The sequence below is a fragment of the Euleptes europaea genome, chromosome 6 (assembly GCF_029931775.1).
Source record: "Euleptes europaea isolate rEulEur1 chromosome 6, rEulEur1.hap1, whole genome shotgun sequence".
NCBI classification, from domain to species: Eukaryota; Metazoa; Chordata; class Lepidosauria; order Squamata; family Sphaerodactylidae; genus Euleptes; species Euleptes europaea.
The window spans coordinates 45701725-45728811 of record NC_079317.1 but is presented as its reverse complement, the minus strand read 5'-3'; the positions used below and the strand labels follow the sequence as shown (position 1 = coordinate 45728811).

Below are 27087 nucleotides of genomic sequence, written 5' to 3'. Positions count from 1 at the left end.
CCCCCCAACTGTAAAGAAGCGCGGCTCACACCGCAATCGTTAACGGCGCTGCCTTTCTGAAGTCACAGAAGAGAATGATTTTGCAGCACCGGAGACTGTGATCGCAGCCAAGCCCGCTTTGCATTTGCTCAGGCAGCGTCGGAGACAGACTCAGGCAGGGGGGTCTTCCCCGGGGAAGGAAGGCGACTCAAACAGCAATAGCCGGAGAGCAACGTGGTTTGGGAGAGGTGGTGTTTGTGGCTGGGGCTTTACAGCTTGGGGTCTCCCGTAGGTGCTTAAGTCCAGCCCAGAGGGGGTGTTGTTCACGATGAAAGTAGTGGCTTTAATCAGGTAATAATTACTGGAGGGGGGGGGGGGAAGCAACACATCTTGTCCTCAGTCAAATCGTCTCTGCACGGGGTTGGGGAGGAAATATTATACAGCGGGAGACAAGGGAGACGGCAAGGTAGGAAGCCGATAAAGACCAGCCTCCTCTTGTCAGCCGTCTCTGGTACAACTAGAAATCTCCTTCCTGGCCTTTCTGTCCCCCTGATCTCGTCATGTTTCCTCTTTTCCTCGCTTCCAACGCGCAGACTGACAGGTGTCAAGCAGTGCGGTGGCTTTGCTGGGCATCGCTGCAACGCAGTGTTGTTTTTGCTTGCCTGAGTCTTCCCATCCAGTGCATTTGAGCGGGGGTCCACGTGCATGTGCAGTTTGAGAGGGGTTCAGATTTCCTTGCTGTGCACATGCAAGTGTATGCAATACCTGCCTAAGCCCGTGGTGTTCCTGTCTGCATTGGGTGGGGTGGATAACTGGGAACTGTGGTGATAAGTCTGCAGAGGGAATTGAGCAAGGCTGGCCCTGGAATAATTCACCCTGTATTTTGATTTGTTTTTGCAGGAATTTGTCCCTGCATGTTGGATAAGCAGGGGTGTTCAAATATTCATTAAATCATGTTCTTGCCGAATGTATTTTATTGAGTGTTCCATGTCTCCTGTCCTCCAGACCTGGAGATATGTTTACTCATTTTCTGCCATCTCACACTGCTTCACCTGTCTGCCAAATTACTTCTCATTGATAAATCTCAGCCCTTTGGCTTCTGTTCTCCTCTCACCATGTTAACTCATCCTGAGGAACTGGGCCTGCTGATACAAATGCTTAGCCCTTACCCTTTCTTTCCTCCACCTCTAAGGCTAGATCCTGAGCCCTGACTGTTTAACAGCCTTGTTATCAATAGGAATTAAAAATAAGTTTGTGTCACACTCCTCTTTATTTAGAGATATATGTGTAAAGCTTTTCATTTCAGCAATGGATCCTGCTTCTGGCTTGAGAAACAAAGGCTGTACACTCACTAAGGAGAACAGATAGCCATTGTAAACTTAAACACAATTCTATGCAGAATATTGTTGAAGGCTTTCACGGTCAGAGTTCATTGGTTCTTGTAGGTTATCTGGGCTGTGTGACTGTGGTCTTGGTATTTTCTTTCCTGACGTTTCGCCAGCAGCTGTGGCAGGCATCTTCAGAGGAGTAACACTGAAGGACAGTGTCTCAAGACACTGTCTCAAGACACTCGAGACGTTGTCCTTCAGTGTTACTCCTCTGAAGATGCCTGCCACAGCTGCTGGCGAAACGTCAGGAAAGAAAATACCAAGACCACGGTCACACAGCCCGGATAACCTACAAGAACCAATTCTATGCAGAGTTACCCCAGCCGAAGCCCATAGAAATGAATGGGCTTAGACTGGAGTAACTCTTTAGGATCGCACTATTACTTGGCCCTTTCTTCTCAGTCTGTTTTAAGCCTGTGAATCTAAGGAGGGTTGTGTAAGTGATTAAAGTTTGTGATGTTTCTGTGCCTGCAGTGGTTTGGTTTTCAAAATGCTTGAAAGAAGCACCAGCCACCTCCGTACCAACATTTTCAATAATTTCATTTTTAATGTGGCCAACATCAAACATTCATTAATTAATGCAGTAAAACATGACTTCTATGTAAGAATTGTGGCCCATTGTGTGAAAATAAAGTTTTTATGTGGACTTTGGGTCTTGTGGACTTGCTTCCTGGCCAAGTCTGTCTGTTCTGTAGGACATAGTAAGACCAGTAGTGTTTAATGGATTAAGAATGTTCTCAAGTAAGGTATACTTCTTAACATTCATGCAGTATCTTGGAAGCTGTAAAAGAGCACATGGAACCTGTGTGGAGGAGGGAGCTGATGAGAGGATTTATGTAGGATGATCCTTTTGAAGGCTTGGAGGTGGTATTTGGAGAGTAAGGGATGACTAATATTTTCAGACAGGCAAATTGCCAGCTCCAGGTTGGGAAATACCTGTAGATTTTGGTGGTGGAGCCTGAGGAGGTCAGGATTCGGGGAGGGAAGGGACTTCAATGGGGTGTAATACCATAGAGTCCACCTTCCAAAGCAACCGTTTTCTCCAGATGAACTGATCCCTGTCTCCTGAAGATCAGTTGTAATCCCAGATCTCCAGCCCTCACCTGGAGATTGGCAACCCTACAAAGATTAAGCATAGGCATATATAATATGGATTGAGATAAATGATAACTTAGTGTGGTGCAATTTTAGGTTTGAAACAGATTTATCGCCAAACTATGGTGGACATGAGAGAGAGATCATAATTGGCCTATAACTGCTGCAAGCTTGCCTATACTTGAATACCATATGATGCTCTTAAGATTTGAGGGCATTTTTTGCATTACATTTTCATAAACACTAGTACCGAAATGCATGCATATCAGTGTATTTGTGGTATGAGAAAAGCTGCTTATGGGTTGCATTTTCTTGAGAGCATCTCTGTGCAAGAATTATTACAGTTAACACTGAGGCTCATAACCTAGTTCAGTCCACTTCTGGAGTTGACAGGGTCTTGGGGAAGAATACATGTGTGAAGGAAACTCACAGTTACATTTCCAGCAGTATGAGTTGCTCACAGGGGCAATTCTACAACTGGACAAAGTAATCTGTGACCATCTTTGAGCAGCTTCTTTTAGAAGAATTCCTGATGTTTACTTCAGAACATCCTGGATTCAAGGCAACCAATAGAACAGATCAAATGTTAACTTTCTGACCATATAGTCCTGTTCCTTTCCTTTAACTTGTTTCTTGAAACAATCAAGGAATATTTGGAAGGACACATCTGCAATGGTTCCTTAGTGTCAAACCAGAAGTGTAAGAAAGGCTGCCTCAAAAGAAGGCGTGCCATTATGGAAAAAAATGTCTCTGTCTACATCATTCATTTATAATATGCTGAGAGTGAGGCCCTATTGGCATTGCTTTTATTTGGGGATAAGCCTGGACCCAACTTATTGTACATTTTTTTAAAAAGAAGATTGGAGGTAGTGCCTTACTGCTTTTACTGAGAGCTGCCAAAAATAAAGCCTAGGGATTTATTACATCCTTTAAGGGGTCTCTAATGTGGCCTGTGGCATTCTTTCCGCATTCCATGCAGTTATGCAACAGTCTCCAGGGATAGGAACCATATGCCTTAATATCAGCCTACTTTGCCCCCTACCCATTATCCCTAATTACCTCTAATTTAGACGCTGGGTATCAAGAATAGGAAAGTGGAGAGCAGTGCACTAAGTTCAATTACTTTAATATTTCCATAGTGATGTTGGTGAATTCAAGTAGAGTTGACACTTCTTTGTGAAAAAGTAAAGGATGTAGCCTCTGGATATCTGCATTGGGTTGGCCCTAAGATCCATCTAAAGTTGACACCTCTTTTAAGCCTTAATCATCTGCTTTTCCTTCCATAGATTCTAAACATTCTTTGAAGTGTATTAAGTCAATTCAACCCATCAACCACTGTGTGATTCCCCACTCTCTGTCTGGTGTGAGTGGAGGAAGGAGTAGTAGAGGGCAATCTCAGGCAACCTCTTTGTTTTCTTTGAATGCTGCTTTCTGTGTTTCAGGGAGCAAGGGGAAATGGTTATACTCAAGGGAAAGATGCCATCAGAAATTTGAATGGCTTCAATTGTGGGACAGCTGATGCAGTTGGTTCTTGGAAGAAAGCCTCTTGAAAGCTTTCTTTAGGTGTTTCTCTCTTTTCCACTTAATTTTTCAGACATCTGACAAAACTCTCCTCCTGTGTGTTAGCAATCTATTGCTAAAGGGAGAATTCCACATGCAGACGTACTGGTAGAGGCTTCCTATCCTTGCAGGAATATATTGACGTGTCAAAGCAATCCCCTTGCTCTTCACCTGCCTCCCCCCTCTGCATTTGTCTTTAGCCTCTGGTGATTATATGTGTCCATCAGAAGTATACTAGGCAGGAAAGGATAGTACACCACCACTGACCCTGACCATGCACAGAAGTGGGGGCTTAAGGGGTGCATGCCTTAGTTATAGAACATCTGCTTGCATGCAGAGGGTTCCAGGTTCAATCCTTGGCATCTCCAGTTACAGGGGTCAGGAAGTAGGTTACGTTATGTGAAAGACCTCTATCTATGATCCTGCAGAGCTGTTGCCAGTAAGAGTAGACAATACTAGCCCTGTTCAAAAATTACAGTGAATACATGTGCCAGCCATGTAGAGTACACTTGATTTTTCTTTACAAGTCTGTTATGTAATTCTCATGTTACATTCAGCATATGTACAGCTAAATGTATGAGCTTAAAAAAAAGTTTAAAAGACATAATGTTCGATCTGTTCTAGTGAATTCAGTGGGTCCAAGGTAATTTAAGTGAATTGTGAATATTTGCTGTTTCGATAGTTTTCCTCACATATTCTCATGTATTTTTCGTTTTTGATACTGGTGTAGGATTCCCCCCCTTTACTTTGTATGTGCTTTTTTCTTTAAAGTACAAATCCATATTGATGCTTGGAGCAACAATAGCAAATTGAGCATTTTCTTTTTAAAGCATGGGAAATTATCCGCATTTGTGCATCACAAGAACTTTGATATTTAGCAGCTTTTAATCTGGCAGTCTTGCACCCACACAACATTGTTCTGCATTTGAGGTTTATCCCATGTGAAGTCACCGAGGACTGAGCTTTAACAATAAGTGCTTTTTAAACTTGCTCTTGGGTTGGGGAAAACTATCTCATGTTCAAGACTTGTTTTTAATGGTTGTGTTCAAGCAGGATGACATGACACTGGCTCATTGTCATAGAAGGATATAAAATTCCACGCCCCCCCCCACTTTGCCATACAACAGCCCTTTACAAGTCTTTAATCAATGTTCCATACTTGTTACAGTAGAAATTGACAACTTCATAGGATGTTATGCTAAAGGAATGACCTGATTGAAACCATTTTTAAAAAACAACAACAAAGGCATAGTTGTATGTTTGCTCCAGAGAGTTATTAATAGGAATGTAACAACCTAAGAAAGGCCATGCTGGATCAGACCAGGGCCCACCAAGTCCAGCAGTCTGTTCACACAGTGGCCAACCAGGTGCCTCTAGGAAGCCCTCAAACAAGACAACTGCAGCAGCACCATCCTGCCTGTGTTCCACAGCACCCAGTATAATAGGCATGCTCCTCTGATCCTGGAGAGAATAGGTATGAGTCATGACTAGTATCCATTTTTACTAGGAACCGTGGTCATAATCCAGTGTTCCGTTATTTTCTTGCTGCCATGGACTTTCTATTCTGTTCTGTATGGGAAAACACTGTGTGTGTGAAGGGGGGAGAGGTCTGGGCACATGGAGCTTTCTCTGTATTCAACAGAATGGGTCCTTTTGTGCTGGAGTAGAACACCCTCTGTGCCCCAGAAGTTCAGAGAGGTTGTTTTAGCGTATAGATTGGGATGTGTACCCCAATTAGGAACTTTCAATTTCACAAGCATTTTTAAAAGTAGTTTCAAAAGACCTTCCACTTATATATCATTTCACATCTGCGTATTTTGTTGCTTTGAAATAAGTATCATAACATGATTATGGGGGCTGTTCTTAGCAATCTTGTTTAATTATAATACGTCTGATTGTTTTTCTTTCTAGTGGTGGAAAAGACAGCTGTTACAATATGATGCATTGTGTTGCTGCTGGGCACGAGATCGTTGCCTTAGCCAATTTAAGACCTGCTGAAAACAAAGGTGAGAAGTCTTCATTGCTTGTAGAACAACCCTCAGGCTCTTCCATCGTACACGCTGTACTACATGCCCCAGAGGGCTTGCTGAAAGGATTTGTCAGGGGATTGTATCCAGTGTCGAGAGTTAGTTTTTCATCTACAGGTACCTATATTCTTGTTCTGAAAATAGCAGTTCTGTGAGTTTATTTCAGGTGAGGAAAAGAGTAGTGGGGAGGTATAACTTTGTGTCATGGTCCCAGTCTGAACTGGGCCTGCATGCGCCTTCCACCAAGAAAGCTGTGAGCTCCCCGTCCATGAAACATTCAGTGTCATGTCTGGCTTGGCTGTGAATAGGCTGTCTTACTCTGCCATGCAGGGCAAAACTGAATCTGTTCTATGTAACAACCTTTTTTTTTTCTCTTGCTTGTTTGCAATGATTTTGCTTTCCCACTTCTTTACTGGTAGACTAGGTAGAAGAGAATAGGCTAGGATGATTTTTTTTCCTTGAGAGCCTGGGGAAAAAAACCCTTCTGGAATCCTGTTCATTAGTTTGTCTTCACACAAATTAATCCCCTTCAGAAACATGAAGTGTTATTAAAACCAGAAAATGGCTTCCTTTAAGTATTGCTGAAGATACTTTTTTGGCAAGGAATGCTCATTTACATTTGTAGTATTCTTAATCCAGATGTGGTTGAAGATACTATGGCTCATACTTGCTGACAGGCTGGCAAGACTGGTTACCTGAATGCTAGTATTAAAACAGGCCTATGTCTAGACACATTCCAAAAACTTAAGGACACTTACATTTTCTTACAAGGGGATGACAATTTCTGCTGATTTCCCTTTTCCTACTACTGTTGGGGCTGAGAACTAGACTGTTTTTTCTTTTTACACTGCCACCATTTACTCACAGATATGTATAGCAACTGAGGGTATGCAACTGCATATACGTGTTTCTTTCCCTGAGACAATAGGCATCCAGTCAACAAGGGTTATGCAACAAATATTTATACACACAACATTTCTCAGTTCTTAAACTTTTGAACTGTAATTCAGTCCATGCTTCTGGGACTCTTTGTTTCAAGATAACTTTTCCTCAGCCCATGACTGGCTACTCTTCTCCCTTGTTCAGAACATAAGAAAAGCCATGCTGGATCAGATCAAGGTCCATCAAGTCCAGCACACAGTGGCCGACCAGGTGCCTCTAGGAAGCCCACAAACAAGACAACTGCAGCAGCATTATCCTGCCTGTGTTACACAACACCTAATATAATAGGCATGCTCCTCTGATCCTGGAGAGAATAGGTATGCATCATGACTAGTATCCATTTTTACTAGTAGCCATGAATACCCCTCTCCTCCATGAACATGTCCACTCCCCTCTTAAAGCCTTCCAAGTAGGCATCCTTCACCACATCCTGGGGCAGGGAATTGCACAATTTAATTATGCGTTGTGTGAAGAAATACTTCCCGCTCTTACACAGCTGCTCTCCAGAACTCCCACTGAACTAAACTAACAGCTGTCCCTCTCACCAACATTCCGTTCTGATCACTCTTAGGAAGAGGCAGAACGTAACCTCTCCATCACAGATGCTTTGTTTGCAGAAGGTCCTGGTTCAATCTCAAGCTCTTCCGATTATGCAGTCTCAGGGAGCAAGGCTAGGAAAGTCTTCTCCTTTCTCAGGCCTTGGAGAACTATTGCCAGCTGGAGTAAACAATACTGGCCTATAAATACAAATGAAATTACATTGCAAGGAAGCTTTATATCAAGGGTGGGGAACGTCAGGCCCGGGGGGCCATATAAGGCCTGCAGAATCATTTGGTCTGGCTCTTTGTGGGTCCTGGCAGATCTCTAGCCCAGAAGGATCTAAGATTGGTGATCTGCCCCCTCCCGCGGACAGGAATAGCCTCTATTCAAGGCGGATGTGAGTTTGTTTTGCCGAGAAAAGGAACCTTCTTTCCCCCTTGCGGAAGAGTCATTAGCTATGGAGCTGCTAGGACCGCCCAAGAAACTGTGTTAACCCTTTCCCACCCAGGCTGTGGAGAAATGTATTCCCTCTGTACTACAAGAGGGCTTGGGGTGGAAGCGGCGATACTCGGTCTTGTGTTTGCTGCCCTGCCTGAATCTCTTGAGCCACTGGGGATGGCAGAGCTCAAAAGTGAGTCGCTCTATGTGGCAGACACTCGGAGCCGTCTCCGGTTGTGCCTCTTGGCTAAATGTCTGACCAAATATAGCAGGCTAATTTTTAAGTTGATAATTTTGTATGGCCCGCGAATGATGTTATAAATGGCCCTTGGCAGAAAAAAGGTTCCCCACCCCTGCTTTATATAGTCAGCTCTATTAAAGAGTGAGTGTCATGAGCATGCTTGTTTATGAAATATTGCATAGTTTCGTGTAGACCTGGTCTATTTCTAAAATTGACAGTGGGACCCTATGTAGAGTTATTCTTTTCCAAGCCCTATCAGTGAGCTTAAACTAGAATAATTGCATAAGACTGCATACTTTCAGGTCTTCTTTTTTGGTCCAGAGTTCTTGATTCCTGTTGTATAAATTAACTGCTGATCAATGGATTCTGCATAACACTCAAATGTTATGTGGTATCTTCCTGAATGGTAGGATTAGCATATCAGAGCTGTGTATTTTGAAAGCATCACCTGGGTGTGACTTGTACTGATGAAGGATGACTTGAAGGTGCAAAGTAAAAACTGATTATTTTGCTTATAATGAAAGTTTACACATTGTGTAGCAATTGTTTTAATGTGTACAATCAATCTGTAGTCTCAGGTGTTATATGGATTCCGTGGCGATTTCTGCATTCACATCATGATGGTTTAAAAGGGCCAGTACATATTTATCAAATTAATCATGGCATAACTTGCGTTTGTGATGGGGGTTGTAATAAGGAGGGGAATTAGGTGAGATTAAGTGAAACAGTTGGCTGGATCCAACCGTAGGTAACATAGTTTTAATATTTTTTTATCTCTGTTTCAGAAGGCACAGATGAGCTGGACAGTTACATGTATCAGACGGTAGGGCATCACGCCATAGAACTTTATGCTGAAGCAATGGGTTTGCCTCTTTATCGTCACACCATTAAGGGTACAAGTGTGGACACTGGCAGAACATATACCAGATGTGAAGGCGATGAGGTTGAGGACCTTTACCAGCTTCTAAAACTTGTTAAGGTACGTTGCCCAGTAGCTCTAGTTAAGTTGAAAATAAGAAAGAGTTATTTGTAAATAGACTTGTAGACAGAACTCTGACTGTATTCATCTGTGTTTTTTCTGTATATCCCATTTTTCCCCATAGACTATAAAGTTTGATGAAATGGGTCTTGATTTATAGCTTATTCTGCACTTCATTGTAGCTTCCTGACTTCAGGCTAAAGACCCCATCAGTAAAAACTGATTTATGCTACAAAGTACAAAAGATATACATAAGAAAAATTCTTTGCTCCTTGTAATTCAATAACTTCCAGGTTTTACTCAGCAGATACATTATGTTTTGTTACTTCCAGTTTCTGTCCTCCTATTTTATATCTTTTGTTTCTGTGCTTGACTGCTTTTTCCCGGGTTGACCGCGGACCTGTGTGCCAATGACTGGGGGCCAATTAGGTTTTAGTATCCGAGAACGCTGGTTTTAAACTGAAAGTGAAATTATTTTTGTATATTATTTATTGATCATTGTATGATGTTTTTAATGGATGTTAGCTGCTCCCAGCCCAGACTTGGCTGGGATAGAGAGTGGGATATGTCTAAATATAAATAAATAAATAAATGCATTCTGTATGAATAAGCTCATGCATTTTAAAGCAGAATTAAATATGATCTAATGCATGGCTTATACTGTGTTTCTTACTCAACTTGCTGGTGAGGTTCTTGATGCAGAGTTTCATTTGAATGGTGATACTCATGTTCAGCTCCCCATTTACTTCAGCGAAAGATGCATCTCCATTTGTGTGGCCACTTCCTTATCTCTGTCTGTCTAATTTTATCCCATCCTTTCTCCATGGAGTTTAGGACAATGTATACAGTTCTCCCCTCCCCATTTTATTCTTACGAAAGCCCTGTTAGGTAGGTTAGTCTGGACTGGCCTAAGGTTATCTGTACCAAATCTGTATCAAATCCTCATAAGTGAGGATTTGAACAAGGACAGTCAGTAGCCTGATACTCTGATGGTGAATGGGAAAGCCCAAGTATTCAAAAAATCCCCATAAGCATTGGTGCTCTTTTTTGTGTAAATATTCATTGATTTGGTATACTTAGCTAGATACACGCACAGTTTTTGAAGGTATGAGATCACTGAAAAATTCAACAATAATCAAATTGTTTTACAGTCTGAAGAAGGTTTTGTTCTCATTAGTTTGCCACTATGGTCTGGACAGGGATAGTTTAGTTGAGAAGATACCAACACTTTCTGCTTGTTTTGGGGGTAGGGTGACGTTCAGCGTTACTGCTGTTTTCTTGGTTTCTTCTTGAAACAAGGCTAAAGCCACTGTTGTACCAATGGCCAAGCAACAGCCAACAATTTTCAGTAAGATAATTGTTGGTATTGTTGTGTAAGAAAAGATTATCAACAAAAGAAATATACTTTCTGTCAGCTGGAATATAGTAATCTTTATTTTTCTTCTGAACTTGGAATTCCTTTGTAGAACAACGGCTGTACTCCACTGCAGAGGGATCTGTGATGGGTTTGGCAGAATATTTTTAGTATGCACACAACTTCAAGGGAATATACTGTAGCATTTTTAAAAAAGCCAATAAAGAAAACAAGTTGTAGTGTACTCATTCGATTCCTGTCTCGGTTTCGTTATTGCCTCTGTCTCTGTGCTGTATTGTCTGCCCCCCAAGGTCGCATGCCTGGGAACTCAGCTCCTGAGAAACTGTATTCCTGCGTGTAATCTCCCGCCTTTCCTGCCTTATAATATCTCCCAGCTAGTGAGCCTTTCATAGCTGTCATTTTATTCGTTTGCACTGTATGCCTATTTGATCAGTAAAAGCCATCTGTTTGGACTCTATATGACTTTGTGGTGATTTCTGGTTCTGTGGGCCAAGGGCTGACATTATGACAGCTATCATACATCTTCACCGTTCTCCTAGCCAGGCTGGAGCCCAGGGGGGTTCGCCTGCCACTTGGATGGGAGCTGTGCAGCTCTCCAGGTGATCTACTACCCTGGAGCCCTTCTCAGGGGACCCTACTCTGTTACAGGACTTAATCGCTGAACTTTTCCGGACGAACCGAGAGGTTTGCCGCTTGAGGGGACTGGTACACGCGCAGTGGCAATCTCTTACAGGACGTCTCTGGATGTTAACATCGGAGGATACTGATGCTCGTTTAGATCTTCGGGACTTGGATCAATTACTGGACGATGCCCGATTGGCGACTGAGGATTTACAAATATTAACTGGACTTTTGGATAATCTTATTTCTCGACAAACTCTTTCTACCATGGCGGGAGCCCCGCCGGAGGGTTTTTCCCTGATCCCGGATGCGGCCAGCTGCCAGGCTGAGGCCAAGCGAGTCGCTATTAGCACCGCTCTTCTCCTTGTGGAATGTACAAAGGACACCCCGGTAGCCACCTTGGCTCAAGTTTTGACCCCGACGTTTGGAGCCGAGGCATCCGCACTGGCGGTTCGAGTACAACCTCTGCTGGGCGGGGAACCTGACCCCATACTCTTGCTCCTCGAGACAGAACTTTTGCCGCGCATTACGGCAGAGGCTGCCCTAAGACTTGAGAACGCCAAAGTTCTTGCGGATCAGCAAGCCGCCGAAGCGGCTAGGGTCGCAAGAGAGAGAGAGGCGGCGGAAGCAGCCAGGGCGGCTGCAGCAAGGAATCAGGCGAACGTGGACACGCGCCCCAAGGACTATGTACTGGGACTATCAGGTCTAACTTTTTCCCCGGCGTTTGTCCCGTCGCGTGCGACCCAACGCGCACGCCGTTTGGCTGACCGACGTCGAGACTCAGATGAGTCTGAAGACGAGGATTTATATGGGGATAGCTCTCAATGGGCCACGAGCTTCCGAACCAGTAAGCCTCATCTTACTGGTGGCCCAAGTGAGGAGGTTCATCTTTTACGAGCCCAGAATCGGGAGCTCTCCGACCGTGTTGATCAACTCCAAGAAGTAATGGAACTTATGCTTCACGAGAACAGGCAATTACAACAAACCCTGATAGCTCAGAGACAGCCCGTTCCGATACCGGGTCAGGGGGTACCCGTACAACCACCTGCTAATGTGCCTGCTCCACCCTTGCCTCCTGGAGCTCCTGTTGCTCCTCCGCCCGGACCACCCGTGCAACCGGGTCAGCCCGCGCCCGGCCCTTGGAAGCAACTCAAATTGAGGACTACGTATGACGGATCTCTTGAGACTTTGCCTTGTTTCTTGCATCAAGTGGACAGTTATATGCGAGAACAAGGTCAACTTTTCCCCACGGAAGATAGCCGGGTGCGGTACGTAGCTTCCCTCCTGACAGGCAAAGCGGCTGACTGGATGGTCCTCCAGTTTGACACCCGCTCTCGTGCGATTCGCTCCCTCAACAACTTCATGACTGCCCTGAGAAGGAGGTTTGAGGACCCCTTCCTGGGAGAAAGAGCCAAAACGGAACTCTTACAATTAAAACAAGGCTCTGCTACAGTTCGGGAATTTGCCGATGAATTTCAGCGCCTGGCAAGTAAAATTGTAGGTTGGCCCGAGACCACCCTAATCCATCATTTCAGGGAAGCCTTGCATCCTGACATTCTGAACTGGTCTTACATGCGGGGCGATCCCGATACCCTCGAAGGCTGGATCCTATTAGCCGAGGAAGTGGAAAGCCGCCGCCGCTTTATTTCTCTCGTCCGTCAAAAGCACAAGGAGAAGGGCACCCCAAAGCCTCAACCCAAGGCACCACTGCTCGTCCCACGAAATCCCCCACGTCCGCTCCAGGAACGTGAAGCCCGATTTCAGAGGGGTGCTTGTCTTACATGCGGAGAAATGGGCCACTTTGCAGCCGTTTGCCCACGCCGCCAGGAATTATTTCGTCCCAGCACGACAACCCGCGCCCGAGGTCGTCCACCACGCAGAGGCACCGCGGCCACCCGCAGCGCAGCTCCGGGAAGACCCACACCCTCTGCACTCCATGCCGGGGACCCAGCCTCCCTGCCTGCTTCCAACGACCCCGCTGGGTCTCGGATTACAAGTGCCCCATTGGGGGACAGCTTTCCCTCTTCGGATGAGGAAAACCCTTGGATTTCTCCAGCCTTAAACCTGGAATCTCCCCTCGACTTGTCAAAAAACGGCTCCGGTCTGTGGTGAATGGAGCATCTCCACAGACCTCTCAGGATTTTCCTATCAAACCGAATGCTCCTACCAAAATCAAAGAAGTGGACTCCACCGTCTACGTAGATGCAGTTTTACAACATCTTAACGGAGGTCCACAAATCCCCGTCAAAGCACTAATTGACTCCGGTTGCTGTCGCACTCTCATAAGCGAAGCCACGTTTGCTGCACTCAGAGCCGACTCAGAGGCTTTACCCGCCCCCGTCCAATTTGCTCAAATGGACGGGAGCCAATTCCAGGGGGGTCCAGTTGATCATCGCACCATAGGGGTGGCAATGGGAATTGGTTCCCACTGGGAACAAATAGACTTCACTATAGCCCCTATCCGATTTGCAGTGGTCTTGGGAATTAACTGGATTAAAGGACATAGTCCCAGTATTGATTGGGAAACAAACACTATCTCTTTCGCTAGTCCCACCTGCGACCAGCATCGACAAAACTTTGCTCTGCCATTTCCGCCCGTTCCAGCATTAACCTCTACTACCCCAGTACCACCGGCTCTACCCGCTGTGTACCGGGACTTTGAAGATGTCTTCGACCTTAGGGAATGTGATGCCTTACCCCCCCACCGGGCCTCAGACTGTGCGATTGAAGTAGTAAAGGACTGCACATTAACCAAAAGTAAGATTTACCCTATGAGCGCTTCCGAGCGCACTGTCCTCCGGGACTTTTTGGACAAAAACCTCGCCAGAGGGTTCATTCGCCCTTCGAATGCCCCAAACTCGGCCCCCGCGTTTTTCGTCCGGAAAAAAGAGGGCGACCTTCGCCTGTGCATTGACTTCAGAAAGCTCAATGCGGTTACCCAGGCCAACGCCTATCCTATCCCATTAATATCGGATATTTTGGGACAATTACAGGAAGGCCGTGTGTTCTCTAAATTAGACTTGGTGGAAGCCTACTACCGAGTCCGTATCCGCGAAGGAGATGAGCACCTCACTGCCTTCTCTAGCTGTTTCGGAATGTATGAATTCCTTGTAATGCCGTTCGGATTAAAAGGGGCCCCGGGGGTCTTCATGCAACTCATCAATGAAATCCTACATGACCTTCTATATCGTGGGGTGGTGGTCTACTTAGATGACATTCTCATTTATTCGAAAACTATGGACGAGCATGTGACTCTGGTCAGGGAAGTTCTACAACGCCTGCGTAACCATCAACTGTTCGCTAAACTAGCTAAGTGTGAATTTCACCAAAGCAAACTCACGTTTTTGGGATACATCATCTCCCACCAAGGTCTTCGCATGGACCCCGCCAAAGTCCAAGCCGTCCTCGATTGGACTCCCCCCACCAACCGCAAGCAAGTACAGCAATTTCTGGGATTTGCAAACTTCTATCGGGGATTCATCCCTAACTTCGCCCAAGTGGCTTTGCCCATTACGGACCTGCTGAAAACTAAGGGAAAAGTAAGCTCGGCTGCCTTGCCCTCCGCAAAAATCCTATGGACTGAGCAATGCCAAGCCGCCTTTCTGGCTCTCATACGCCTTTTCACTTCGGAGCCGGTGCTACGGCACCCAGACCCAAATCAAATGTTTATTGTGCAAGTCGATGCTTCCGATGTAGCCATGGGAGGGGCTCTCCTCCAACAAGGACCGGACGGTCTTCTTCACCCTTGCGCTTACTTTTCAAAAAAATTTGCGCACGCTCAATTAAACTGGCCCATCTGGGAGAAAGAGGCCTCTGCAGTTCATCATGCACTGACTTTATGGCGGCAATTCTTGGAAGGGTCTAAAGTACCCTTTGAAGTTTGGACCGATCACAAAAATCTAGCTGCCCTCACGGGGTCCCATAAGCTATCGGCGAAACAACAACGGTGGGCGGAGTTCTTTGCTCAGTTCCGTTTCACCCTGAAGCACGTCCCTGGGAAGCAGAACGTTCTCGCGGATGCCCTCTCCCGGTTACCACAATATCCGGTAAAACTCGAAAGACCTACCAACTCTCTGTTCACCCCTATGCAACGTGGGGCCCTACCTATGCTGGCTGTGCAAACCCGATCCCAGCATCAACACACCTTCCCTAACTCGCAAGCTCCGCCAGCCCATCCGGCTGCCCAGCCGCCACCGCAACAGACCGGAGTTCCCGCCCCTCCTACCCCTCCGACCGCTCAGCCGCCTGCAGTCTGCGCGCCGCCGCACGTAAGCACTAACCCTATAACTACTTCTCAGATCTCCAAGAACGACGGGGGGGCTCCCTCCAAAATCCCCATCTCCGAATCCTTTTTAACTGTCCTTCGGGACCAGTGCCTTTTAGAACGTTCCGCTCATACCCTACCTCCTGGTGTTTTGGAACAAGGGGGGTCCTGGTACAAAGACTCAAAATTGTATGTACCCAAAGCTCTCCGGAAGGACGTTTTACATTTAGCTCATGGAGCCAAAACAGCTGGGCACTTTGGGTTTCTGAAGACCCTTCACTTATTGCGCAGACAATTCTGGTGGGGGGGAATGCGTTCCGACATTGACTCCTTCATCCGCAGCTGTCCCGTTTGTGCCGCTGCGAAACGATCGCAGGGCAAACCCCCGGGACTGCTACAACCTCTTGAAACGCCCAACAGACCTTGGGAAGTGATTGCTATGGACTTCATGACTGATCTCCCTCTCAGTGGGGGTAAAACTGTGTTGTGGGTTGTTACTGATTTGTTTTCTAAGCAAATACATTTGATTCCATGTGCAGGGATCCCTTCTGCGCAGAAACTGGCCCGCCTCTTCGTGACGCATATATTTCGTTTACATTCGTTTCCGCGTAAAATAATTTGTGACCGCGGAAGTGGTTTCGTTTCTAAGTTTTGGAAAGCTTTCCTCAAGTTGGTGGGGGTGGAACAGGGATTGTCTAGCGCATACCATCCTCAAACTGATGGTCAAACTGAACGTGTCAATGCTGTACTTGAATGTTATTTGCGTTGTTATGTTAACTACCACCAGGATAACTGGGTGGAACTGTTACCTTTAGCAGAATATGCCTACAATAATGCCATGCATCAATCCACCGGTTTTAGCCCGTTTTTTGCTGTGTATGGACAAGATTTCAGTCCCATCGTTCCTACAGATGATGTAGAGGGGGAGGGGAACCCCGACATTGCCTCCTGGGCACACGCCCTCCGTACCACTTGGCCCTGGCTCGTTAGCAACCTCGACCGGGCCAAACGTAAATACAAAGCGCAAGCTGACAAACATCGCTCCCCCGGGGGTGATCTGCAAGTGGGTGCTTTGGTTTACCTTTCCACCAAAAACCTCCGTTCCACCCAACCGTGCCATAAACTCAGCGCCAAATTCATTGGCCCTTTCCCCATTACTCGGGTCATAAACCCTGTCACAGTGGAACTGGCTCTCCCCAAATCCTTGAGGCGTGTGCATCCTGTTTTCCACATAAGCCTCCTCAAACCCCATGTTGCTTCTCCACGGTGGCATCCGGACCCACCGCCTGCGCAACCCATCATGGTGGGGGGGGAAGAACACTTCGAAGTCTCCAAGATCCTTGACTCCCGTATTCACCATGGCACTCTCCAATATCTAATTCGTTGGAAACATTTCCCCCCTGCCTATGACGAATGGGTGCGCGCACGGGATGTCTCCGCCCCCGACCTCGTCGACGCCTTTCACATTGCTTACCCGGACAGGCCAGCCCCCTTGCGAACTGGGAGGGGGCCTTGAGGGGAGCAGAATGTCAGGCTGCTATCTCGGTTTCGTTATTGCCTCTGTCTCTGTGCTGTATTGTCTGCCCCCCAAGGTCGCATGCCTGGGAACTCAGCCTGGGAACTCAGCTCCTGAGAAACTGTATTCCTGCGTGTAATCTCCCGCCTTTCCTGCCTTATAATATCTCCCAGCTAGTGAGCCTTTCATAGCTGTCATTTTATTCGTTTGCACTGTATGCCTATTTGATCAGTAAAAGCCATCTGTTTGGACTCTATATGACTTTGTGGTGATTTCTGGTTCTGTGGGCCAAGGGCTGACAATAATCCTGACTTTCACTTAATTGATCCAGGATTCAATAGCAATTTTGCCCCTTACTAATTTAAGTTAAAAGTCTTTTACATTCAAAATGGCAAGTGATGGGGCCAAGGGATTGCCTGGATGAGGGCAGAACTCCATGAGTGCCGTTAACAGGCTGTTTATACCAATAAAAGGCAACACGGTTGGAAAGAAATCCATGTGATTCTGGCACATGTGTTTTGCGTGTCAAGAACATTTCTCTTCAAGATCCAGGTTTGCTGGTTCCCTTGGACCTGGTATTGTTCCTGAACACTCAGGTGGGAGTAGTGTTTTTTATCAACTAAATTTGGTTTGCCAGCTATCCTTTTTTTTTAAAGGAGAAGAATGTAACCAAGGTAATTCATCACCTGGGAATTCTTAGATTAAACCTCTGTAACATATTTTACATAGGGCTGCCTTTGAAAAGTGATAGGAAACTGCAACTTGTCCAAAATATACTGCTAGTCTGAACAGAACATATAAATGCTGAAATTATAAACACCTTTTTGATACCAGTCTGAAGTGCTGGTTCAGACTTTGAAAGACCTGAACTGTCTGGCTCAAGTGCACATTAAGCTCTGCCTATGTGGACCCACCCACATGAGTTTGAGAACTTTCTTGGAAGCTCTGTTGTGTGTGTCCCCCACCATCTGAAATGCCTTGGTGGCTCTCCATGACAGGGCCTTTCTCAGCCACAGCGCCAGAAAGTGGAACTCCCTCTTGCAGGAATTTTGCTTAGGCTTCTTTTGATTAGTTTTCAGACTCTTTTTAAAAATTTGGACCTCATAATTTGGAATGGTGGATTTGGCTTTCAATTGCTCTGCAGTTTTCACAAACATAAGTGGCCTGAACAAGTAATTTGAATTATTTCATTTTTTAAAAAGTTAAAACAAACGAAACAGAACAAAGTCAATAGTCTATATAGCAGCAGTTCTCAAACTATAAAAAAGCTTAGTAAAGGCAGAGAACTTTTCCAGACAGTAAGCTTTCCCACCATTCTTCCTTCCCTCCAGCTCACTGCTGCAGAAGAGTGCTGTTTGGTGCACTCTCCGTTCACCCAGAGCAACAACGAGGCCCAAAAGGCCTGTCCTGCAGTCCATGTGAATGGACTTGTGCACCTTAGAACAAGCGCCCAGAATATTCTGCGGTGCTCACTGGTTCCTTGAGGGATGAGTCAATATGGAAAGTGAACCTGGGAGGGAGAATTATTAGAAGCTACTGCCTTTAGAGGAAAGGGTCTAGAACAGGGGTGTCGAAGTCAATTGTTACGAGGGCCTGATAAGACACAAATATCACTTGGTTGGGCCGGGCCATGCCTTGCCAGCCCAGGTCGAGAGTAGGAGGGTGGCTGCCTTGGCTGGCCGGAGCTCTCAAGGGAGCGGATCTGGCCCCCAGGCCTTATATTTGACACCCCTGGTCTAGAACATTATTCCAGATTTCTAGCCAAGAATATGAGATTGTTAAATACCCGGGTGGCTGGAAAGCAGAACCTTTACATTCCTACAAGGAGTTCTGTGTGTGTGTTAAGTGCCGTCAAGTCGCTTCCGACTCATGGCGACCCTATGAATGAAAGTCCTCCAAAATGTCCTATCTTTGACAGCCTTGCTCAGATCTTGCAAATTGAAGGCTGTGGCTTCCTTTATTGAGTCAATCCATCTCTTACAAGGAGTTCTAGATAAGAGCATTTGCACTGTAATTCCTTAGGGTGAACTTGATGAAATATTATTTCTATATTTTGAGGGATAAGACTTTAGTGTGTATCATTAGCACTGCCTTGATTGGTCTGTTTGAATCTGGTTGTACCATTTGCTTTTACTAGTGGTGGGAAATTGTTAAGTCAGCCCCCTCCCCCTGCATCACTACATGTATTATGTTGAGGCATCTGCTTGCAATGCTTGTGTTGAATAACGCTTTGTGACAATGTGCTGGCATCATTGTTGGTGTACCTAATTCTAAGTTTCTCCATACTGGTGTAGCAAAATTTAGGATCAGACTGTAAGAAGTGTAAAGCGAATGCATTATTGATCGGCTTAATTAAATGATTAGTGACAGGACAAAGTTTCTTTTCATTTTCCTTCAGACAGCATGGACTGAATACTTTGCTATTACCTTGAGAATAACAGTCAGTTATGACATAAATTAATGCTAATGTTAAATCTTGACAACTTCTGCTTTGGAAGTTTGTGCATGATATTTATAACTATACTTGAAAGAGATGTTATCAAGTTGTCTTGGACTAAATAAGTGAGAGGTGGGTTTTTTTTGCCTTTTTTTGTTCTGTGCAGATATTAATTCCACTGCAGGAGAATTTAAAGATATAAATATATGGATTCAATTGCATTAATGATAGACATCATATAACCATGCTTTTACAGCTGAATTCATTTAGAAGCAGGTTCTAAAATTGCACTTGAAGACTTGCATATGCCAATAAATAATTGGGTAATTTATAGGAAAAGAAGGGTAAAAAAAGAGGGAATGCTTCATGTTCGTTTTTGATTTTCTTAGAAAAAGAGTGAAGGCCCAGATCCAGCTCTTGTTGCATGTAACTAGCTGCATGTTGGTGGTTCTGGATAAGGATGTGTACCCTGTTTAACATATAAATACACAAGCCAGTTCAGTGGTGCTGCATAAGCTTTGCAATATGAATGAAAATTTGTTTTTGTCTGTATCTCTGTACTCACATTATCTATGTAGACATTAACACTAAGAAGATTGCTTCATGATTTCTATGTCTTATTGTTAACAGTACTATACAGCACTGCAGTGTCACATGTGTAACTCTTTGAGGCTTTGTGAGGAAGGTGGGACGTTTAAAATAAAATGAGAAATATCCCTTGACTTCCCTTAGAACAATATCCCTTGACTTCCCTTAGAACAAGTTACTGGAGTAGAGGGTTGTTCTTTTCTCCTGATAAATTAACTATTATTAGTCCAAGACACATAGGCCCATATGCAGAGAACATTCTGCAGCAGTCAAAAATCTTCAATGATTCTTCTTTTCTTTTCTGAGCGAATGTTCCAGATTAGCCATGGAAGATATTCTCTTGTAATGACCATACTTCATGATAAGGCATCAGTTTTATTCTGGAGAAAAGCTTTCTAAAGCTTTCCAAGTTGATCAGTAGTTTTGTAGGGTTGCCAGCTTCCAGGTGGTATCTATAATAAATGGCAGCACGTGGCTTCACAGATAATATAATGTGAAATATACCAACTGGAAAAATAAACAATATTATAGAATGTAATAATTCTATTTTTTGGAAAATCCAAAACACAACATATATTCATAAACACTGTGTTGAAAACCACACAGAAACCTCACTGGGTCTGAAATAACAAAAAATGTATATATACAGATTGCTTTTAACAACAAAACATGAACAACATAAATTCAAGAATTATTAGTGTTTATGAATACATGTTGTGTTTTGGATTTTCTAAAAAACAGAATTATTACATTCTATTACATTCTATAATATTGTTTATTTTTCCAGTTGGTATATTTCACATTATATTATCTTTGAAGCCACGTGCTGCCATTTATTATAGTTTCTACTATTTCCAGCATAGGTATTTTCTTCTTCCAGCTTCCAGGTGGTGGCTGCAGATCTCTTCTCTCCAGGATCAAATGAGCATGCCTATTATATTAGGTGCTTTGGAACACAGGAATGACAATGCTGCTGTAGTTGTCTTGTTTGTGAGCTTCCCAGAGGCACCCTGTTGGCCACTGTGTGAACAGACTGCTGGACTTGATGGACTTTGGTCTGATCCAGCATGGCCTTTCTTATGTTCTTATGTTCCTGGGATTATGACTGATCTCCAGGCAACAGAGATCAGTTCACCTGGAGAAAATGGCTGCTCTGGAAGGTGGACTCTATGGCATTATACCCCACTGAAGTTCCTCCTATCCCCCAAACCCCATCATCCTTAGGCTCTACCCCCCAAATTTCCAGGTATTTCCCAACCTGGAGCTGGCAACCCTAGTTTGGGACAGACGAAAGGAAGTACTTCTACAAGCAAAAAATAATATGGAATTTGCTGCCGTAAGATGATGTCCTCTTAGCTGGCTTTAGGGGATTAGACTGCTTCATGGGGAATGATAGATCCATCAGTTAGCCATGATGACTAATACAAAAGCTGCATGTTTAGAAGCAGTAATCCTATGAATAGGGATAGTTCTGCTCATAAATGAGACAGTTGAGAAGAAAAAGTTTGTGTCTTGTGTGTTTATAGCACATGCATCATTTTGATTCTTAATATCATATTAACAGGTCAGTTATATGCTTGATCTCTTAGTGTGTCTCTTCCTGCATGATTAGTGATTATAAAACCAGGTTATTAGTTGTATAATTTCAGTTTATATTTGAGCAATGAAGTTAGGCACTGTGCTGCAAAAGAGGTTTGTAAGACTGGGAGCTGTGACTTTGCACCATCAACACAGTTACGCTGCAGTCCTGTGCCTGTTTACTCAGAAGGAAGTTGCACTGTATTCAGTGGTGCTTACTTCCTTTTCGGTGTGGTTAGGACTGCAGCCATAATCACACAGTTAGCATTTTAAACCAATGCACCTGCTATTAACCACACTGGCCTTAGATAGTTCCAGGCTTTCTGAGATTTGTGAATCTTTATTTTAGCTCAGTTTTTTGTTGTGAACTATACAGAACTCTTACAAGAACATTTTCCAAACACACGAGTAGGCGGCTGTGGGGGTGGGGGTGGGCAGAATGATGAGCAGACACAAATATTTTGTGACTGCATATACTTTCGTTGTAATAATTGTGAATCTTTATGTTGAAGCATTCTTTGTATGCTCCATTCTGTGCTGAAGTGCAGTTCCCAGATATCCTAAACAGTTACCCTTTGTCTGTCTGTTCATAAATTTTCTGTCAGAAACCAGGGCACAACCACCCTGTATCTTGTGTGTGAAACTTTTAATGAGTTTTTTCAACCTATAAAACCATTTATAGAAGTCTTTGTTTTTCATGCGCACATACACTTGACAGTTAACCGGCATCATCATTAAACCATTGAGTTGGATTCAGATTAAATTTTCCATCAGTTGAATGGAACTTTGGTGGAAATTGCCAGTTTATTCTGAATTCAACCTATCATGATATGGTAGACATATACTGTAATAATACTAAATAATTGTTTTATTTGATTTGATTGATAATAAACTTCTAAGTTTTCAACACTTGCAACTTTATTTTGAGTTCAGAATGAGCAACTTTATTTTGAGTTCAGAATGAGTACCACATCTGTGGAAATTGCAGGTTAAATACATTTTTTAGCAGAAGCTGAGAATCCCCCCCCACCCGTGGTAGCCTGTGCAAAAAACATTTATGTCTCTTGCAAATGTGAATGAATTGTAAATGTTCATATTGCAAAGAAATGTTTTGCCACAACCGCCAGCTCTAGAACAACCTCTCTCGTACATATGAAGCAATCTCCTGGCAATACAGCTACTGTTATGGTGGCTCCTATTACTATGCTCGTCCATCAGTAAACCCTCTGACTCAAGGTAGTGCTTAGGTCCTCAAGTGATACTGGGATCTCAACTGAAAAGTGAATGGAGGGGTGGAGCTGTGGCTGTTCAAAAAGAGCACTGAGTGCCAAAGCAACATGATTATTAGGGAAATACGGAAAGATTGAGAGAGTCTGTTTTCCTGGGTATCTCTGTATCTCCTTTAGAGTTTACAAAAAAGTAGTATTGCAGATAAATGCTTTGAGAATATATGTCCATTTTTACTAGGTCATCATCCTACCGCAGAATGATTTTACTCCATATTTTAAGAAGGCATATACATTTTGCATAAAAAATGGTTAATTTGAGAGACGATGGGAAGAACAGAAACTCTGCTCCATCTGAATTTGACCTGACAGCTTGTGTGTAAGGGGCTGAAAAGTAGTAATTTGTGTTATTATTATTCTGAATTTATTTATCAGTTGAAGCTGTCCCTTCGAACGTATTTTCAGATTAATGGAATTGTGAATTTACTTCATTCTGGACTGGTCTGTATACTGTGACTATCCTGTGGAGGTCACTCTAAATTGTTCTATGTGGCAGCTGTTATCACATGGTTTAACAGTTTGTGGGCAACAGTTCACTATGCATGTCAGGGTCCCCCCCCCCCCATCCTCTATGCCAGCTCAGGCCTTTCTTTTCAGTCATTTGCTCTGGCTTTGAGAAAATTGCTCTCTGTAGTGAGCTGTTGCATATGAATGACTTGTGATAATAGCCGCCACATGAAGCGATTTAAAGCATACTCCACATGGCAGCAGAATATGTAGACTGTCCAGCATCAGTGGTCTGTTGTGCAGTGTGTGTGTTCCAGTGAATAAATTTCTCTGCCTCAAAGAACTTTTACCTTTGTTATCACCTTCCTGTTACCAATAGTTTTTAAGTAAATAATAAGTGGTGGCACTGTTTCACATCTAAGGAATCTGTTCAACTACTGTGTGAAGTAGAGCAGTTTTGTCCCATTGGACAGATGGAAAACTTAGACAGAGAGAACAGCTTGCTTAAGGCCCACCTCATCAATAACTTGTGCATCTATCACTGTGCTTTGCTGGCTCTGTGAGATAATATAGTTGTTTGTTTAGTGCCCCAGAGTTTTTGAGGCCCTGCAAAAATGGGGGAACACAAACAGAATTTGCCCAAGTTGTTCTGACTTCTTTTAATGCTCCATGAAAAGTAAGAGTGGTGATGCTGTTGAGGCAGTGGGCCTTTTCTGAGGCTCAGAAGTGCAAGAAATGCCCCAATTTGCCATACTTGAAAGCCCACCTTGAATACATTGTAGTTGGCTGTTCAAGAACTTTTCCAAGCATTTTTTCTTCCAGCTTTTAGAACTTTGTGACTCCCTGTCTTTAACACGTGTTGGAATCTCCCAGAGTGCCCTTCTTTGCATTATATGCAGCTCCTATCACATTTGGTCCGCTACTTTATGTATTTATGATGTTGCTGCCTTTGCTACTCATGATATCCTCATTGAAGCAGCCCTGGCTTCTACAAAATTTGGCTCCAATCACTGTGTTTTCTCCTTCTTCCTTGAAGCGTGCCTACCAAAATAGAGGGTAAACAGTGTAACTAGTTACTTAAAAATCCAACTGAGCATGGCAAACCAGAAATTAAAGCATTGTGCAATATGTATACGCTGTGAAAGGCATCATAAGGTGCAGGAAATGTTCACCATAAAGAACGGTTGGAAACAGAGCACTTAGCCATTTACCTAAATAACCTTTGGGGCCTAAAGGAAAAAAAAAGATTACTTTTATGGTCAGCAGCCAGTGGCTCACGGTATTCTTTAATGGCAGAAGAAAGATTCTAAATGATTAACCTATTTGGCTTGCAATTTTATACTTGTTATAAATTGTGAGCATTCACAATTTCAGAGTATGTTTCAATATTTGAATAATGGCTTTTATAATTAAGAAAAAAACTTTACTATTTCTTTAATTACATATTTTTTTATTCCTATTTCCTTTTAAAGGGACACAAAGTGGCTGATGGCAAAATATACCACGAGAATAATAGAACAAATAAAAAAAAACAGAATACCAACCAGATATACCCACAAGTTTAGACCCTATGGTAAATCTCCATGGAAGGGACTTCCTTGCCTCCCCCTCCCTCTGCAGCCCAAAATGCTTCTTGTGGGGCACAGGGGAACCCTCAAGAACAGAATGACAAAGAAGTTGGTTAAAAAAAATCTTTCCCTTTCTGTTACTGGAAGTTTTGTGAGGGTTCCAAGTCACCAGCAGCCAGAAAAGCTCTGTCAACCATATTCAGCCTTGGCTATGAAAAGCCTTTCTAAATTACACATCCTTTCAGGCTTTTTTTTTTTTTTTTTTTAAGACAGACAGGGAAGATTATTTCAGAGGGATAAGGTTATACTGAAGTATATGTAAACAAAATAGCATTTAAAACATAATTGCCATGGAAAACATATTGCTTCTTGGCTGCCAAATGCTTTCTCAGGTTAAAAGATCTAGTACTGAACAACTTCCAAAAAACATTAAGGCTTGGAAGTCTTTTGCATTGGAATCAGTGTGGATTACTTCCAAGTAAACATAGTTAGGTCTGAGTTGCAAACATCAGTTCCAGAAGCTGCTCCATTCCCCCACCCTAAGTTTAACTCCTGTTTCTAGAACTCTTTATCATTTGGTTGCCTGTGCTTTCCTGTGGTTCCTCTGAAAACTAGTGAATATGGTCTGCAACATTTTTTCTTCCATAGAAGGCTTCTGACCATGAGAAATGTGCACTCTTAGGTAAACAATATTTCCAATGAATTTGTCCCTGTTAGGTGTGTTGAACTGTTTTCATTCCCTCCAGTTCTGTTGTGTTAATACTGAATAAGCGGAGACAGCAAGACTAGTGGTGAAAGATGGCTAGAAAGCCTCTGGGTTATTTTTTTTTCCTGGTCAGCCTTAAACCTCTGATTGCCATAATTTTCCATTTCCAGGGCACTACTAGGGTGACCTTGCCTGCTGAATATGGTGTTCTGGATTTGCAAGATTTTCGCATGCATTCGGAAATGGGCAACCAGGCATTGTTTACAGGATGCCAAATGAACTGTGCGCTTGGAGCACATTGATAAACACCATTTCCTCCTTTTATCAGGGAGAATACACAATGTGAAGTATGAGTTTCCAGTCCTACTCATTCATTTCAAACCTTTTCCTGTTTAAAAGTTGGACTTCACTAACTGGATCTGTCGGTAGATTTTTTGGGGGGGAAAAAGTCTGCTTATCAGTTGTTAAGTACAATGCTTACCTAGTGTAGGTTTGGCAGTGCTTCAGAAGAAACATTCCATCTATTAAGAAGGGAGTCTCATCCTTCTAAATGCAAAGTGAGCACTAATTAACGGTAATGATTGCTAATCACTTTGCTTTTATATTCCTTTAGAAGCATTGCCATTATCCTTAAGTGAAATGCTTGTATAGGAATAAACAATGCTGTATGTCTTCCTACAAGCAGCTTTGCTCACAATCAAGATTTCAATAAATTAGCTGGCATAAATTAGTTTTACAATGTTGCATTGCAATATGCATAATGATGAATTTTGTTGGTATCTTTAGAAAATACTCTTACCTTTTTAGCATTTACATGTCATTAATAGGATATTATAATAATTTAAGATATATTTTGTGAAACTTATCAAAACATATTTTTTTATTTTACCTAGAATTTGATATATGCATGGTTTGGGGTAACCTCAGTTTTTAAAAAATGATGAATAGATTCTTAAATAAGTTGCTTTTCATTTTTATTAAGAAAAAATAGACCTTTTAACATTTTCACTTTGCAATTGAATGCTTAGGATGTAACATTCTAACATTAATATTAAATTAATGTTTTCCTTTATAGTCGTGAAGTCTATAAATACCCGTAGTAGGCTGACTAAAGATAAAAATAAGTAGGCCAAGGGAGAAATAATTTTTTTGTTTTCTCTTTTTGGTGATGGATGGCATGGGTGACATTCTGTCTTTCTTTCTCGCTACAAGATTTGCTTTGCCAGCAAGTAAGGAATGGCAATTGATTAAATGAACTTTGAATCCAGTGAAGCATCACAAAATTTGATAAATGTTTCAACACCGGAAGTAAATATGCTGATAAATCAATTGCCCACCTCTGGCACAGTTGTGGTATTGTGGTAAATATGGTTTAGAGTGGAGGCTGGTCGGGTGTGGAAACAGCTCCAGGTCTGCTTCGCTACATAGTGAAGTCTATGTGGGTGCTCTGACTACACATTCACAACCTGCCAATATGGCTGAATGAACTGGCCTTTATAATGCTGTTGAAAG

At 43.3% G+C, this 27087-nt stretch overlaps 1 protein-coding gene across 1 annotated transcript in view; it reads left to right on the top strand.

Moving 5' to 3' along the window:
• Window positions 1-230: 230 nt before the first annotated feature.
• The window catches only part of DPH6 (diphthamine biosynthesis 6), a 259679-nt gene continuing 232822 nt past the window's right edge, over window positions 231-27087 (top strand). The window contains exons 1-3 of the mRNA XM_056850740.1: window positions 231-330; window positions 5934-6028; window positions 8996-9189. Coding sequence (XP_056706718.1) covers window positions 308-330; window positions 5934-6028; window positions 8996-9189 — 312 coding nt within the window. The 5' untranslated portion in view covers window positions 231-307. The remainder of the gene's footprint in view (window positions 331-5933; window positions 6029-8995; window positions 9190-27087) is intronic.